The sequence below is a fragment of the Dendrobium catenatum genome, unplaced genomic scaffold (assembly GCF_001605985.2).
Source record: "Dendrobium catenatum unplaced genomic scaffold, ASM160598v2 fragScaff_scaffold_898, whole genome shotgun sequence".
NCBI lineage: Eukaryota > Viridiplantae > Streptophyta > Magnoliopsida > Asparagales > Orchidaceae > Dendrobium > Dendrobium catenatum.
The window spans coordinates 1,009,794-1,027,428 of NW_021319360.1; the positions used below are offsets into that span (position 1 = coordinate 1,009,794).

At 34.8% G+C, this 17,635-nt stretch overlaps 1 protein-coding gene across 1 annotated transcript; it reads left to right on the forward strand.

The window, feature by feature from the left end:
* The first annotated feature begins 11,763 nt into the window (after positions 1–11,763).
* Positions 11,764–13,816, forward strand: LOC110110500. Its single transcript, XM_028697195.1, has 3 exons — positions 11,764–12,571; positions 12,658–12,729; positions 13,695–13,816. Exons 1-3 carry the CDS (start codon positions 11,765–11,767, stop codon positions 13,779–13,781), a joined length of 966 nt encoding a protein of 321 aa, XP_028553028.1. The 5' UTR covers position 11,764; the 3' UTR covers positions 13,782–13,816.
* Positions 13,817–17,635: the final 3,819 nt, after the last annotated feature.

Sequence of the window (17,635 nt, forward strand, 5' to 3'; positions counted from 1 at the left end):
CAATTTTGTTCGAAACCAACTTCTAGATGTATTTATCTAATAAAATAAGTTGTAGAGATATGACTAATTACTCATAGTATGAGGGAAATAAAGTCAAAAATTTCAAAGATAATTAAAAAGGACAGAAGGCTGAAGAGAAAAAATATACCATAAAGCGAGAAAATATATATATAAGGCGAGAAAAAAAAAGTCATTTTGTCTCCTATAGAGAAAGGCATAGAGTATAACGATGAAAATAATTAAAATAAATACATGAACAAAGAAAATAAGACTTGTAACAAGAGAGTGGAGAGGTGCATGGGGATCAAAATTATGAGCGGAAAGTGTATGTTCAAAAGTGATAATCTCAAGATCTAAGGGTGCCAATAAACTTAAGAGATCATCATTATAGCTCAACTTGGCATTGTTCTAAGTAAAAAAAAAAGGATAATAATATACTTTTATCCTTCTATTGTAACTCTATCTAATGCTCATATTCGATATATGATAGGGATGTTAAGATTGATATGAAGCATAATTGTGGAGTCCACTATGAAGAAGGGTCATCCATATTTGAAAGAATATAAAGTAGTTTCCTATCGTATGGGCCTTGAACCTCCTACCGTTCCATACTTTGATAGAATTAGTTGTAACAGTCTAATAATTATTAAAATAAATTTAAAATGAGAATCTGAATTTATGTTTGAACTGGAGCACTATGGTGTTGTGTTTGTAGGCGCAACAACGCTAAGCCTATGAGCGTAACGGTGCCAAAAATTGCCACCGCAACATTAAATGTTCTATTATACTGTAATTTTAGATTTAGCATGTAGCACAATGATGTTGGGTTGGAGCTCCACGGCTCCACGCACTAAAACGAGTTTTTATATATATTAAATAGTCATTTTCCCCACTCCTTTCCCTCGCTCCTTTAACATGTCGTGGAAGGAAAGGAAGAAGGGGAAAAGGAAAAGAGGATAAGGGAAAGAGAAATCTAGATTTTAGCAGTTGATTCATTTCATCGCTTTTACGAAGATTGCTCGGATCTTTGTATGTGACTTATATCATATTTCTATTTTTAAATATTTCAAATTCGATCGTTCGATTTTTTCCAAATTGATTTTATTTGGATTTAGTGAATTTCTGCTGCATAACTTTTTGTATATTGTAATAACAAAAAAAAATTATTTTTTGACATATTGACTAGTTGATTTAGTAATTTCACTCGGTAAAATGGTACTTACTGTATTTTATATGATTTGCACAAAATAGTAATATTTGTATTTAATTTAACATAAACATATTATAACTACAAATATTACAAATGAATATGGGTATGTGATTGGGTGATAACTGGTTGTTATTATTATTATAATAATATGTATGAAAATAAGTAAATGCTAGTTATTTGTTGACGCTAGCTATAGATTGACTAGCATGTACATGATGGTGGGTCAACGGACTTTCGTACGTGCTGTAGCTTGGTGTACTGATTCATATGATTTATTGATTGAGAGTTATAAAGAGATGATTATTATGCAGATGAGTAAAGAGTGATTGTTGATTTAATGATTATTAGAAGAATACCACAAAAGTAAGAACTCTTTATTTGTTTAGTTTGATTATTGGGATGCATTCATTATATTGATTTGCTATTAATGTATTGATTTAACATTACTATATTATTTCATAATTACTGCATTATTTCATAATTACTGCAACAAATTTTATTGTTATTAGTTTATTGCTACTAATTCACTGTCACTATTATTGTTATTAATTTACTATTTACTGACTTACTATTATTGAGCATGTGATTACTACTGCTTAGCATGTAATATAAGATACTAATTTGATACTGATATAGAATAATTGAACATCATACTTATACTCTTATACAATTTTTTAATAGTATTACATTAAGAAGGATATTTGATAGCCTTCATAGATGCTTCAATTTTTTTGATTTATATGATTTCTTTATGAATTGGATATTACTGCTATGATGTATGATTTAAAAATAATGTTTATTACTTTTTTGTTTTGACATCTATACTAGATTTACTAGTTTATATATTTCACTAGTTATGTGCTACACTATTTTACTAACCTCTATATCGTACTAATTTATGATTTTCTAGGCTTTATTAATTGTACTACTATGTGTTATTTATTTTTTGTGTTTTGAGTTCAATTTTAAAATTTTGGTGATCTGTTGAACTTTTTAGCTTATTATATGTGGTGTGATGATTTCAGGTCCGAGAAGAAAATCGGGAGTGTGAAACTAATAAGGTACAGGACACAGCTTCAAGTTTTTCTATATTTTAATTATTCTTTTTTACTGGTTAGTATGAAGATATATTATTGTATTTGTATGACAGTACCTGAGTATTGTACATGATTTTTTAAAGAATAAATATATATGTATATTAATATTTTGATTTATAAAATTTTTTTGCTGATATTTTATTATTAAAAGAGATTATAACTGTGGTTGTTAATATTAAAAGTTAAAAGAAATAATTCATCTAAATTAGATTCTAACAAACTTGGTATCAAAGTAACGATTATTAGAAGAAATGAATTATTACCAGAGCTATAGAAATTGATAATGAGTTGAGTAAGATTGGGTAAATTAAGGTACATGATTTTTTGTATATATAATTGATAGCATGTGTGAATTATTTAGAAAAATTTGTGCAATTAAATAGTTAAAATGGATTTACTAGAGCAAAATATACTAAATGAACAACACAGTGCATCTCTGATATTGTCCAACATTGTTATGCAATTGGCTAGTGTTATAACAAAGGTAATAGAAGAGACACAAAGTAAGCCAGTTAGAAGTTGAGAAGAAGAGAGAGATAAGCATTTATATATTTCATAAGATGAAACCTCTACTATTCAAATGAGTTATAGGACCCCATATTAAAGAAGATTTGTACATTAATAAATGCAGTATACTGTTGTTACTGAGGATAGAGAAGATCTTTGATAGCATACATTATCCTGAGAATCGAAAGGTACCATTAGCCATTTTTCTATTTAAAGGTGAAGTGACAAAAATAATGGCTCAGACATCAACTAGAGAAATTTCAAAGAAAAATAAATAAATAGATTACTTGAGGAAAAGCTCACAGCAATGTTTAGGATGTGATTTGTACCTCCTTCAGCTTGATGACAGATGTAGGTAGCCTTCATAAGAATGGAACAGGGACGTAAGATAATGATGCAGTATACAGTTGAGTTTACTGCATTGGCAAGGTACGCTACTCATTTGATCCTTACTCTTAAAGATAAATGTTACATATTTCTATAAGGGTTGAACAGAGAATTGAGGCATCCGTTATTACCTTCACGAATTTAGGAGCTTTTTGAGTTGGTGGAAAGGGTTAGATTGATAAATATTGATTTAACAATGCATGCATCCAGGTATGATGTGAGCATGAGGAGGAACAATGGTGAATCAATTAGGGATAGATAAAGCTTCAATGATAAGAAAAGATGATATATTAATTTGATAGAATTTTGATTAATAGAATCTACTGGCAGCTACAGCTACAGCGAATGCATGCATCCATTATGGAAGAAGACATTCATATCAGTGCTACATATTGATTGGATGATGTTTTTAATGTGGACAATAATGACATAAGGCAGTAGATTATCCATAGAGAAGATATGGAGGACGAACTGCTTTTGGAGCGGGATGGTTTAAACAGATTGAAGAATAAAGGACTACATGATCGATAGCATACAGTGAAAGATCGACAAATAGAGCTAATTTGATTCATCGAATTGAACCAAAAATAATTATTTATACAACCATCATTACTCATCAAAAGTACTTTAAACAATCTTTAAGCAAACGTAAGAATTCATAATAAAAAATTTTGATTAGCCTCCTCAACTAATGAAATGCAATTAAGATATCAAAGACGTCTTTCTCAACAAATTCAGCTTGAGTCATCTAATTACACCCTATTAAATACAGACAGAGCTAACATTTTGATGGTGATCTAAATTTGTGAACATCTTAATTAGGTAAATTATTTAATATATCAAATAACAAAGTCTTAATATTATCACTATATATATATAAAGTAAGTACCTCTTTAAATTATTAATGAAGTCTTTTTTATAAATAACTCCTATAAGTTATAACCATGAGATAACCTATATCTGAAACCAATAATGTAAAGGGTCCCCACTAAAAAAGACCTTATAAGGGCAAGTGGCACACAAAGTCTTCACTCACAATCTTTAGAAAGGAAACCCATGATATAGACTCTCAATAAAAAGGTAGTGATAAGAAACTTTCTCACTAAAAGGAATGTATAAGAACAAGCAGTTGGCAAGTTCCCCACTTATCTAATAATCCTAGAAGGCATAAGGCTCAAAAGTACAAATAATCAAAAATATCAAAAAGTATAAGTAACTTTGAAAATATTCAAAGATTAATAGCCTAAAAAAGGTATATATATTTTTATTTCTCTAAAAAATCTTAAAAAGTTAAAAGCAACATAAGTTTAAAAATCTCAGAAGGTACTAAAAATAACAAAATACATAATCCTCATAGGGTACATATTCTTTTGATTCTTTAAAAATTTCAAAAGCCTGAAAGCTTCTTAAGGTATATTTATTTGATTCTTTAAAAATCTCAAAAGATTGAAAGTATCATTCTTCTGATTTTCTAAAAGCCTTAAAAGGTACAAGTTCTTCCAATTCTTCTAAAAATCTCAAAAACAACTTAAAGCCTCATAAGGTAGAAATTTCATCAATTCTCAACAAATCTCATATTGTTAAAGCCTAAGAAAATATAAGTTGTTCTAAAAATATAAGAAGATGTAAGCCTCAAAAGATTCTTATCAACTAAGAAGATGGTGTCATTATGTTCCAACTGGGAGCAACATCTTCTAGCAAGATTTAAATATTTCAAATATGACTCAAAGGCATGTAAGTGACTCCATCTTCTATAAGGAGTAAGTTCTTACAAACTTGAATTACTTTTGAAAGATGAAGAGTTCATTACTATCAACAAATTAATTGCAATGATCAGTCAGGCTTGAAATATGCATTTCAAATTCATATATAGAATTATTAGATTTACATGATATCAACACAACAATAAATCGCTTAACTCCTGCATCAATTTCTAATGATCAGCCTTTTTTTTTTTCTTGAATTTTATGCAATGATGAATATTTTGTCTCATCAACAACATATTTCAAATTATTCAAACAACTTCAACACCAATATTAGTACTAGATATCACTAATATTAACACCAAAAGTTAATATCAAACTAAAAGTCAAACTTTATATGTAGATTATTTTCTTCAACATCATGTCTTATATGATTTGTAGCTGAGCTTAATTTATTTCCCCATTAATGAAAAATTAGAAATTCAATATAAGAAGATTTTAAAAAAAACTTGGATCCCAATTATCCCAAACAAAGACAGTTAAACCCTCTTCAAGAGGAAGACTAAAACATCACCCAAAAAAATGGGTATCAGTCACAAATTTGCCTATGGGGTGGTTTGGTGCTCCTTATATAGAAAATATGAAACTTGTAAAGGGAGAATACTTGGTCTATACAAGAGAACTTTGAAGAACCTCTTTTAAAAGATGGAACAATAACCTACAAATAAGGAATTAGGACATCTAAATTTTTCTCATGAAGAACAATTCATTACTCTTGGTAAAGGAGCAATGGAGCTTGTAAGGGTGTTGCGCACCCCGCCTACTTAGAGTAGTATTTTATTAGAGCATGCGAAGAGAAAATTATATACAACTTATGTGCAATAATAGAAAGACTATCTTAAAAGAAAGAATTGAAACCTGCAAAGATATGAGTGAAGTTTTTCACTAGAAATAAACTGCATTTTCTATATGAGAGAGGTTTGAAGAGCTTGAGAACTCTACTGTATTTGCTAGTTATTACCGTCAATGACCGCCATCAATAATCTCCGCCACCATCGCTTGACTTCTATCATCTAATTATTGTCATTAGACTACTAACTTCTAACCGTATTATTAGACTTCAACCGCTCACATATGTACATCTGACTTTTATAGTCCGTAAACCCTAAAATTAAAAAAATCTTCTAAATTATATTATCTCATCTTCTTCAATTATGTAGAAAAGCATATTATTGTATTTATAATTATATTGTAAACTATTATGCTTTGTCAAATATATAATGTCATTTACAACTTTTATCTTTGCGTACTGGATCTTTATACAAAACTAAAATATTAAATACTCAATCTTCACAAAATTGCTAGCATGTTACAAATATCCTCATGAAAATTTAGTAGGAATGGGTTTTAAAACCCTCAAATTTGCTTTTGAGATTGTGCAATATAAGAGTTTATTCATTATGCACATATTACGGTCATCTCAAAGTATATAAAAAATTTTTAAAGCCCATATTGATTAGGAACTTAGGATAAACTAATCAAAATTTTCTCCTTTTTTTTTATGTGCAGCTTGCAATATCTAAATCAACGCTAAGATAATAAATTTACTAAGGATGATTGTGAGTATTTTAACACTCAATAATAAAGCAGAAGTTAGAATTTTTCCTTAATTAATCCAGGAGATTAAAATCTTAATTAAACAAATTTTCAATTAAATCACGTTTTTATTATTTCAAAGTGCAATTTTGAAATATATATATATACAGCGTATATTATATTTTTAGAAGTTTTTATTTTTATTTTTTATAAAAAACATGCAAACAACGTGAATAACTCGTAAGAACTTGTATTATGTAGACTATAATATGCGAATTTTCATAATTATTTTTCCATTAACCGATTAATCACTTTTTAAGCACCAAAATGAGGAAGCTTATCGTAATTTTGATGAAATAAACGCCGAACGAAATTTCAGAGGACTATATATAATGGCATTCTGGTCCATTCCACTCCGAAAACGGCGACCTTTGAAAAGCTCTCTCTCTCTCTCTCTCTCGTGCGTTTGCTCTCTCAGTTTAGTTTATTAACTTCCAATGTTATACAGACAAAAGCTTAGAATCAAACAAGCAAGTATTCATCTCTGGCTGAATTCGATCGTTTCGCTTTAGATTGCACTCATTTCAAAGTATGTATTCACTCTTATCGTTACAGTGCTTTCAAAGTTTCAGCTTTTCTTAACGCGCTTTTTTCCTTTATTTTTCTTCGTGATTCATCCTCGTTCGATTGTTTTCTTTAAGCTGTTGTTTTTTTTTTAATTCCTATCTATCATAATGCTATCTTGTAAAAATCTCAATCTTCTTAAACATTGAGGGCTTTTTCGTTGAAAGATTTCGTTCAGAATTTATGTTTAATCTTATCGAATAGTTGTTTTTAAGCTGCAAATTTTTATTTTAATATGAAATTCTATTTTTCTTTGATTTTAAGTTAAATTAATCCTGAATATTTATATAATATCTCCTCATTACGTCTCTTTTTCTCTTTTAATTCAAGTTTGAATCTTAAAATCTTTTCAATTTTTAACATTTTGAGAATTTACTGAAGAAAGACAGCTTTACAGGAAAGTTACTGTGTATACGTAAAGCAAGAAGAGAACTGCATACGGGAAAAGCAGAGGAGCGGAGAAGGCTGAACTGATCATTTCTATATTTCTGTAAGACTGATTTCATACATGTTCTAGAGATGAGTACTGCTCTACATGTCTGTTATTGTCAGATTGTGCTGCTGATACTATGTAGGTAGAGGTTGCTGATTTTACGCCACGGCAAGTTAATAGGGAAGGTTGAACTATTAGTTTGGAGCGGAGGAGAAGATACCTAGGTCAGGATATTTGCAATCTGGAATGTTGTTCTGATAGGTACCACTCGGACTTCCTCTGCTTAAATATGGTCGCGGATGAAATGAAAACCAACTTTGATGTGTTTGGTCCAAACATGAAACACAGGGTTGTTGGCCAGAGCAATTGGGGATGTATTTTCATAGTGAATATCCGTTTGGCATTGGCCGAGGAATATTAAAGTCTGAGAGAAGACGTCATAGCCTTAGAATGTCGGCGGTTGCTACAGCCAATGCTCGATATTCTGCCTTGGATGAGGATCGGGACACAGTTTGCTATTTCCTTACTATCCATGAGATGATTGTGTCGCCTAGGAAAGAGCAATAACCAAATGTTGAGCAGCGGGTGGAGGGATCGCTCGCCCAATCGGCATCAAAAAAGGCAGTGAGCTGTAAAGAGGAGGTGGAGATGAGTATGCTGAAATGTAGTATACCTTTAAGGTATCTTAGGAGGCGTTTGAGAAGATGATAATGTGGAGAAAGTGGGTCGTGCATGTGCTGACATAGAGTGTTAATTGCGAATAAGATATGTGGGCGAGTTATGGTGAGGTATTTAAGAGAGCCTGTGAGTTGCTGATAGGTGCTTGAATTTGAGATAAGGATATGGTTTGGTGTGGGAAGGGTTAGAAATTGGGTTACACTTGGTTAGCCCCGCTTGTTGTAAAATGATTTCAGCATATGAGGATTGCTGCATTTGATACATTTAATTTTATGTATTGGCCAATTTTTTGTGAGGGTGGTGGTGCGGACACAAATGGAGGGAAATTTGGCTACAATGCCGAAGGTTTCTGTATAATTGAGACCATATTTTTTATGATTGCCTTGTGTTACAACGCAAGCTTTGTATTGGGCAATGGATTCATTGGCATGACGTTTTGTTTTGTAGGTCCAAAGACAACCTAGAATAGGTTTATTTGATTGGAGGGACAAGGACCCAAGTTCCTTGTTGTTGTAAAGCTAAGAATTCTGTTGCCATGACTGATCTCCAGTGAGGTTGTTTGGATGCTTCAGCATATGTAGTGGGATCGGCTAAGGTGGTTGTGAGATGGTTATGAAGTTTCAGAATTTGACGTGATTTGAGTGAGCTCGTTTGTAGATAAGTGATCATTGGGTGATTGGATTGTGTGAGGGTGGGTATAGGTGATGTTGTTTGTGGAGAGGGAGTTTTTGTTTGTGAGTGATTTGTTCAGCTGGACTTGTGTTTGGCTACTATGGAAGTGTTGAGATTAGTTGTTCGGTTTGGTGAGTTCAAGTGGGTATAAGAGATGTTGGTAGGAGTAGGTGAGGGTTAGAGAAAGTGTAGGAAGTTTGGGAGGTATGGTTGAGGTAATGGAGTATGGGAAGGTGGATTCGTCAAAGGTGACATGACAAGAGATCTAGATGCAGCCTGAGGTGTGGGTTCGAGACACTTATAGCCTTTGTAGGATGTGGCATAAGCGATGAATAAGGAGGGTGGCGATTTTATTGAAAATTTGTGACGGGTTTTGGGGGGAAGGAGAGGAAAGCAAGCACAACCAAATATTCTTAGGTGATTGTAGGTGGGTGGATGTTTGTATAATAGTTGATGAGGTGGTTTGTTTGAGGTTTTTGGTGAAGGCATGAGGTTGATGAGATATATGGCGGTAAGTAGAGTAATAAGCCATAAGTTGTAAGGAAGATGTGTTGTGTGAGTTGGGTTCTCATGGTTTCTATGATGTGGCGATCTTTTCGTTCAACTGGGCCATTTTTTTCAGAGGTATAGGGGCAAATTATTTGATGAGAGATGCCATGTAGCTATAGCTAATTTTGGAAAGTGTGGTTTATGAATTCGGTTCCTCCATCGCTGCAGGGGCATTTAATTTTGAGGGATAGTTGTTTTTCAATTGCCTTATGAAATTTTATAAAAGTTGAGGGAACATCTAATTTATGCATGAGAGGAAAAAACCCAAGAAAAATGAGACGAGGCGTCTACAACAAGTACGTAGTATTAATTCTAAAGGGATCGAGTCCGAACCCAAACATCAGTGTGGATTAATTCTAAAGGTTTGTAGTGGTGATTAGTAGATATAGAGAAAGGAAGCTTATGAACTTTTGATGTCTTACATGAGGAACAAAGAGAAATGGATAATTGTATTGCAAAAGAGTTGTTTCGTTTGGATATAGTAGCTAGGACTTGTTGATGATTATTTCCTAAGCAGTGGTGCCAGCAAAGTGAAGGAGGGACGGTGGTTGAAAAAGCTTGATGTATGTGATTGTGGACGGAGTAAGTGGAGAGCGGATAGAGGCCGTCATGACATGGTCCTGAGAGTAGAATTGAGTTTGTCTTTGGGTCCTTGATGTGAAAACCAGAAGTGTTAAAAACAACCGAAAGATTATTGTCATTCATGAGGTGATAAATTGAAAGGAGGTTGTGAGATAGTTGTGAAAGATGAAGAAGGTTGGGAAGAAAGAGCTTACGAGTAGGTGTGGGAAGTAATCTTTGACCAGAATGGGTGATGAGGAGGGAGCAACCATATCTGATTGTGACATTATCGTTGCCATAGTATTCCACTGGTTGGAAGAGATTGTCAATGTTATTTGTCAGTTGGGAGGTGGCTCTCGAGTCGAGGATCCATTTTGAGGTGGTTTTCGGGTTGGAGGTGACCCCTTTTTCAATAGATATGGCACATGATGGTTGAGGAGGTGGGCAGGTTGTATGATGTTGTTGGTTTTCGACTGCTATATTGATTGAAGTAAACTCGACTGGAGAATTGATTGAAGCACCTGCGCACGCAGCCACGGCCATGGTCGCAAGTGGGGTTAAGAGTGGAGTAAATGTTCGGGGTTGTTGATTCCTTGGTTGATTCAACTGTCGCGTTGATTTCTTCACTGATAATAAGTGAATAAAGGTCCTCTAAGCTTATGGGTAGTTTGGTGTGGATAGACGTCTTGAATGCCTGGTACTAAAGGGGTAAGCCGTTAAGTGTGTACAAGAGGATATCCTCAGTATCGATAGTACATCCGGTGGTAGTAATATTGTCTACTAAGGTTTTGATGGACGAAGCATGGTTGAGTTGCCCATGGAGATATAGTGGAGTTCATTTTTTAATTGTATTTCTCTGGAACGGTTGGTTTCTTGCAGACGACGTTCCAAGGTAATCCAAATGTCGGAGCAGGTGTCGAGGTTGAGGACATAGGGAATAATGATAGGAGATAGGGTGAGTAGATGGCGGCTACAAGATTCTGGTTGATTAATGTCCAGTGGTTCGAGTGGGATGTACCGTCGGCCTGGATGATGAGGCGCGGAGGGACAACTGAGGTTTTGTCGAGGCAAGAAACGTAGGTGTTGGCGCGGAACAACTTTAGAACTTGAGATCTCCATGTTAGCTAGTTGTCATTTGATAGTTGTATGGGCACCATGTTTTTAATGTTGGAGATGAGAAACTTCAAAGAGGAGGGTATATGAAGGTTTTCTGAGAAGTTATCTGTTGAGATCCACTTGTGTGAGAAGTGGGGGATGAGGCCATTTGTAGGGATTGGGGTTGTGAGCCAATTGGCTATGATACCATGAAGAAAGGCACAACTTTACAGGAAAGTTCCTGTGTATACGTAAAGCAAGAATAGAACTGCATACGGAAAAGCAGAGAAGCGGAGAAGGCTGAACTGATCATTTATATATTTTTGTAAGACTGATTTCATACATGTTATTGTAGCCTTTCTATGTATATATATCTAAGTGCAAGGTTGCTTTACATGTGTATGGACGGGATTGCTTTCTTATCGAGCTTGCAGAATTTGCATTAGCTTTCTTGTTTAAATCTTTCAACGCCATTGAATGGAAGTTCTTCATTTTGTTTTCAGATATTTCACAATTTTTTCTTACTTTTCAAACTCATTCTTCTCCTTTAAAAAACAAACAGCATGTTTCGTTAAGTTGAAGTACATGAATTGTTTGAATGTATCAATTTCATATATGTTCACAGTTATGTTTTCTAAAATGCAGGAACACCATGGAGCCCAACTCACAATGGCTACCCCACGTTTCTGAAATCTACGGGAATCAGAACATTTTTCCCCAAGACTTTCCTAACCACAAACAATTTGATTACAACCCGGCCTCCTCTGTACCATTAAATCCGATTCAAAACACTCCACCTTCTTCCTGCCTAACCACTCTGGATTCTAGCTCCATCACTCATGAATTGGACAATACAAGTTCCATTTTAACTAGCCGTTATCCCAACACACCACCATATTCTTCATACTTGATCAATCAGAATATTGCAAGCTCTACTCCAAGCAGATGCAGCGAAATTCTTGATGTCTTAAACAATCGAATTTTAAATAATTCCATACCTACTTATTCACCAAGTATAAATAATAGTTCCACGAGGTTCTACAGTTTCTCTGATGGAGATTGGAATGGAAACGAGCTCTGCATGCAGCAAGGAATGAATTTTGATCCGAATTTGCCAAATCTTTTGATGAATTCTGACTATGGACTGAGAAATAGTTCAGAATGTCTTAGTTACCAACCATGGTTTCGGCCTTCACTGTTTGATCTACAACAGAGATTGGAATTACTTCTAGAATCAAAATTCCCGTATTATGGAAGTCCCATAATCGGTTCAGGCTTAGCAGAGAATGCTCTTGCCATGGAAATGGGGTCCCAGGAAAGCTTGTTTGATATAACAACTCAAAGTGATCAGATAAATAAGATGACAGAGGATGGCATTGTGGACAGAGAATTTGAAAGGAGGCAGGTTAGGAAGTTGAAGAACAGGGAATCTGCAGCTCGTTCAAGAGTTAAAAAGCAAGTATGGTTTGATTTATGGTTGACATGAAAAGAGATTATTGATTTGTTTTAAGGATTAATATGTATTGTTGTTTTTGCTGGTTTCAGGAACACTTAAACTATCTTGAGCAGAAGAGTTGGAGATTGGAGAGAGAGAACGAGCTGCTGAGCAAAGAGCTGGTATGAAAGAGGATGTCTTATTATTATAGATGGAATGTCTATTTCTGAATCGTTCTCCAACTCCTTGCTTTGGTATATTGTCAACAAGAAAGTAGAATTTATGAATTTTGAAGTATTATTTTTTAGAATGAGTCTTCGTTGGCTTTCAAAGATTCATATAAATCTAAGAAAGGATTCTTCACTTAAAATTGTCAAAATTTCCACCAAAGAGAAGCAGCTAAGGAGATAATAACCCAAATAATGCCATTGTAGCCATAGGGATAAGTTTTTTTTGTCATAATCCTCATAGTTTTGGATCCATGGTGCAGGTTATTGAGAAATCTTCCGAATTCCATCCTTGTATTTTAGTTTTCTGCAAAAAGTTCAATTTTCTCCAAAAAGTTTAATCTTCTCATACCATTGTTTCTCGTTTGAAATCTCTCTCTCATAATGTCCCTCTTTCAGACGCATAATAGACATCCGTCCGCATTAGAATTTGCTTGTGATACTTCTCTTTACCTTCTGTAATTTAAAGAAGAAACTATCTTTTTTGGGGGCAGTTAGGAGTTTGAACGTGAGCCGCGTAGGAGGAAACAACTTCGCTCACCCAGTGAACTGCGCGTGCAAACTCAAAACTATCTATTTTAAGAGTCTGTTCGGGATAGCTTTCTTCCTACTTTGCTTTTTCGAACTACAATCACAATTATAAAAAAGCTACTACAAATTGATTATTTTCTCTACAACAACTTTACAATCGCTTTTATAAAAATTGCAGCCGTCACAAACAGACCTTAAATGTGAGAAAAAAGCCAAAATAGATTTGCGAGGAAGAACACTAATCTTTAATATTCTTGTCCTTATAAAGGGAAATAATACCTAAGCAATGATTGTTTGATTGTTTTACTATTACTTATTTTTGGATTGAAGTCAGTCAATCCTATACTGTATAAAATATTGCCTAAGCAATGATTCCTTATGTTAAGCAGGTATTTCTTCGATCAATTCCGATGCCAAGAATCCAACTTCGACGCAGTAGCTCCTGTGAATTCCTTGAAAATAAAACTCCTTTCTGAAGCATTCAAAGCAAATAAAAGGTGAAGGGGCAGTTGATTAACAATTGTAGTTTTAAGAGAAGTTTATTCCCTTTCTTTTTACAAAAAAAAAAAAAAAAAAATTTAAAATTTTTTTTGGGTTTTTTTTTTTTTTTTTTTTTTTTTTAAAAAAAAAAAAAAAAAAAAAAAAATTATAATGTTATGTTGAGTTGATTTTTTTTATTTTTTTATTTTTTTTTTATTTTTTCAATTTTATAGTATTAGTAACTTTTGTGGAGGTTCATTTTTTCTTTAATTTTTTTAGAATAAATATATGCACAGTGAAGATCATGCTGTAAGCTCAATAGATGTTTCTATTTATTTGATGGGCAATAGAAAATTGATAGTGATAGAGTGAGATTTTTTTGTGTAAGCATTGCACAAAAATTCATAAATATACAAATAAGAGAAGTTCATGAGAGAAAAAATAATGAGATATGACTGAATTGAATAATCTAAGATGTAGATCATGCAAAATTTAGAGTTTATTTATAATTTTTTATATAGATATTTCGATTATTTTAACCTAAATTATTAAATATTCTATTGGGTGATTGGTGTTAGGGGTGTCAATTTCGGGTCACGGGTCGGGTTCGGGCCGAACCCAAAATTGACCCGGCACTATTCGGGTCAACCCGACACGACCCGAATGACCCGTTTCCAACAAAAAATTGCTAGTTTTAGAGTAAAAAACTGGTCTATCTCATCTTTTTCGGGTCAAAAATGGCTCAATCTCGAGTTGATGGGTCAAAATTGGGTTTTCGGGTCAAAACGGGTCAACTTCGGGTCAAAGGGTTAACCCGAAACAGACTCCATTTTAAAACAGGTCGAAATGTTGAACCCGAACCCGACCCGTTTCGGGTTTGAGTTGACCCTAACCCAAAATTTTTGGGTCGGATTCGGGTCGTGTCAAATATTGACACCCGTAATTAGTGTTCATTATAAAATTTTTTAGGAATTTGAGTGCTTTAGTGATATCAAAATTTAATAATATAGAGCTCGTTAGATTCTTCTTATCAACATGTTCATTTTGATTGTAAATACATAATATTCGTAAAATCATTTGGTCCCTCAAATAGGAACATGAAGTTTTCAACTACACTTTGGATGCTTCATTTAGGACTATTTCAATGCACCTATGATGTATTTTGGTTAGTCTCATCATAACTTTTGTTTCCTTTATAAGGCTTCGTTTTGGGCGGCTTGATTTATGCTTCTTAAAGTAGCTTTTAATTTTTGTATTAGGAAGCTATTTTAAGAAGTAGAAAGAAAGCCGTCCCAAACGAAGCCTAAATTTGTCTAAAACAAGGTTCGGATAAGCTTAAACTCGGTGTTGAAAATTTTAATTCATAAACTTGCATCAAGGGTCAAGCTTAATTGAATGAATTTTCTATTTATGCATCAATGCTAATTTGATCACATATCCAAGCTATTAGAATTTAATGATTTTATTTATATTTTAGTATATATTATTTTATTAAAATTTCTGAAAATTAATGAGATGCCTCTAAAGCCTGGCCATTTTTAATTTTTAATTTGATCCGGCTTAAAATTTAGATAGCATATTGATACGTCATCAAAAAAATATCTTGATCGGCACGAATCTCGATGCAAAATCAAATTGGAAACTTCCAAAATTAAAACTGGGACCATCCGAACTCTGATTTCAACAAACTTATAGTCGAACTAAAAGTCTCGGAAATACGAATCCAACGACACCAAATTCGACTTAATCCGAGCCCAAATGAGTCCAAATCAAGGACTCGAAGCGCTATTGGAAAGTTCGAACCACAATTTGGGTTAGCAAACGGTTTCCAAACATAACATGCTTATAATCGAATCGAGCAGCTCGGTGAGACAAATCCAGCGAGCCCAAGATAGTTGAATTCCAACATCATTAAGGCCTTCAAATGTCTGTCGAATGGTGCATTATCAAGGGATTCAGTATCGGCCATCCATCCAACCACTCCCCATTTACCCTTGATCTCTCACCTATTTACGAGTCATGTCACTCCATAAATATAGAAATAGACCCCTCATTCCTTTTGAAAGGGGACCGAAGCAAGAAGAGAAGAAGGAAGAAGAGACTAAAAAGAAGGAAGAAGCTCCTCCTCGACCACCGCCGAACTTCCGTCGGACCACCACCTGAGGCGGTCCACCGCCTGACATCGTTGCTGCGCTGGACCACCACTTGAGGCCCTCACCTCCGCCGGATCACCTCCTGACATCGTTGCTCCGTTGGACCATCATTTGAGGCCCTCACCTCCGTTACACCACCGTCTAACGTCGTTACTCTGACGTACCACCACTTGAGGCCCTCACCTCTGCTAGACCACCGCCTGAAGTCGTTGCTCCGCCGGACCACCACTTAAGGTCCTGAGCTCCGTCGGACCACCACTTGAGGCCCTCACCTCCGTCGGACCACCGCCTGACGTCGTTGCTCCGTCGGACCACCGCTTGAGGCCCTGTGCTACAGCATGCCACCACCTGAGACCCAGACTTCCGTCGGACCACCACTTGAGGCTCTGTGCTCCACCAGGCCACCACCTAACGCTCGAATTTCTACCGGACAACCACTTGAGGCCCGGACTACTCTCAGGCCACCACTTGACGCCCAGACTTCTGTCAGACCACCATATGAGGCCTGGATTTCTACCGGACTACCACCTGAGGCCCGAACTTCTGCCGGACCACCGCCTGATGCCTGTAGTTCTACCAAAATATCGCCCTACCACTACGATCCTTCCGACCTCCATCACCTACAATGGTCCTTCCGACCTCCATCACCAGACAATGGTCTTTCTGACCCCGATCTCCTGCCGACTATGATCCTTCCGACCCCCGTCGCCTACTATGGTCTTTCTGACCTCCATCACCAGACAACGATCTTTCTGACCTCTATCCTATCGACTATGGTCGTGCTAACCAAATAAACATGTCTTCTATATGATGTATATTCGTACCATCAAGCCAATGCCTTCTCCCAAGGAAGGGCCTCGTTTATAATTGATTGTAAATTCTAGTGGATTCATTCAAACTGGGCCAGACCCCGTGGTTTTTCCCCCTTTTCAAGGGTTTTCACGTTAAAACTCTGGTGTCTCTTATGAACGCTACACTCTCTTTCTTATCTGATTGTGTGCTGGATCTTCATACAATTTTAAGACATTAAACTATATATTTCTCTACCACCGCGAATACTCCAGGACACAACACATATAATATATAATTAATATTTATATATGAGCCCACATTATAAAATTTTCTATCAATATTTTAATACTTTATGTATTTTTAAACTTTCCGCAAAAACTCTCCTTTAAGGCTTTAACCAATTAAAAATATGGAAGCTCCAAGAGATCAATCTTTTAGCGTCTATTTAGCATCATTGTTTATTTTTTTAATATATTTTAATGCATTTTTTACATATTTTATTTTTTTAGTTTTCAAAAATAAAGCAAGATCATTTTTAAAATATTCAAAATCATTTTTTAGGTGCTTTGATTATTTCTCAAAACATATATTATTGTTAGTGGTCGACTAGACGATTACCACCTTCAGCCACTACTAGCCTCCATCGGCCACCAATAATTGCCATCTTTAGCCACTGTCAACTGGCAATCTGGCATTACAAGCGCCGCCTCTGAGTGCTGGTGCCGACAACCACTGTAAGTATCACTTAAATTAATTTAATCAATATCTAAATAATAATATATTTTTCAGATATCAAATAATTTTTTTATATAAAAATAAAATAAATAAACACCTTCAGTGCTCACCTTGGCTTATTGGTTGAGAGTTTATACTTCCAACTAAGAGGTCTTGGGTTCGAGTCTTTG

Coding starts and splice junctions, on each gene's coding strand:
- LOC110110500 (XM_028697195.1), top strand. CDS start 11,765: ATGGAGCCCAACTCACAATGGCTACCCCACGTTTCTGAAATCTACGGG. Junction 12,572..12,657: donor GTTCAAGAGTTAAAAAGCAA/GTATGGTTTGAT, acceptor TGCTGGTTTCAG/GAACACTTAAACTATCTTGA. Junction 12,730..13,694: donor AGCTGCTGAGCAAAGAGCTG/GTATGAAAGAGG, acceptor TATGTTAAGCAG/GTATTTCTTCGATCAATTCC.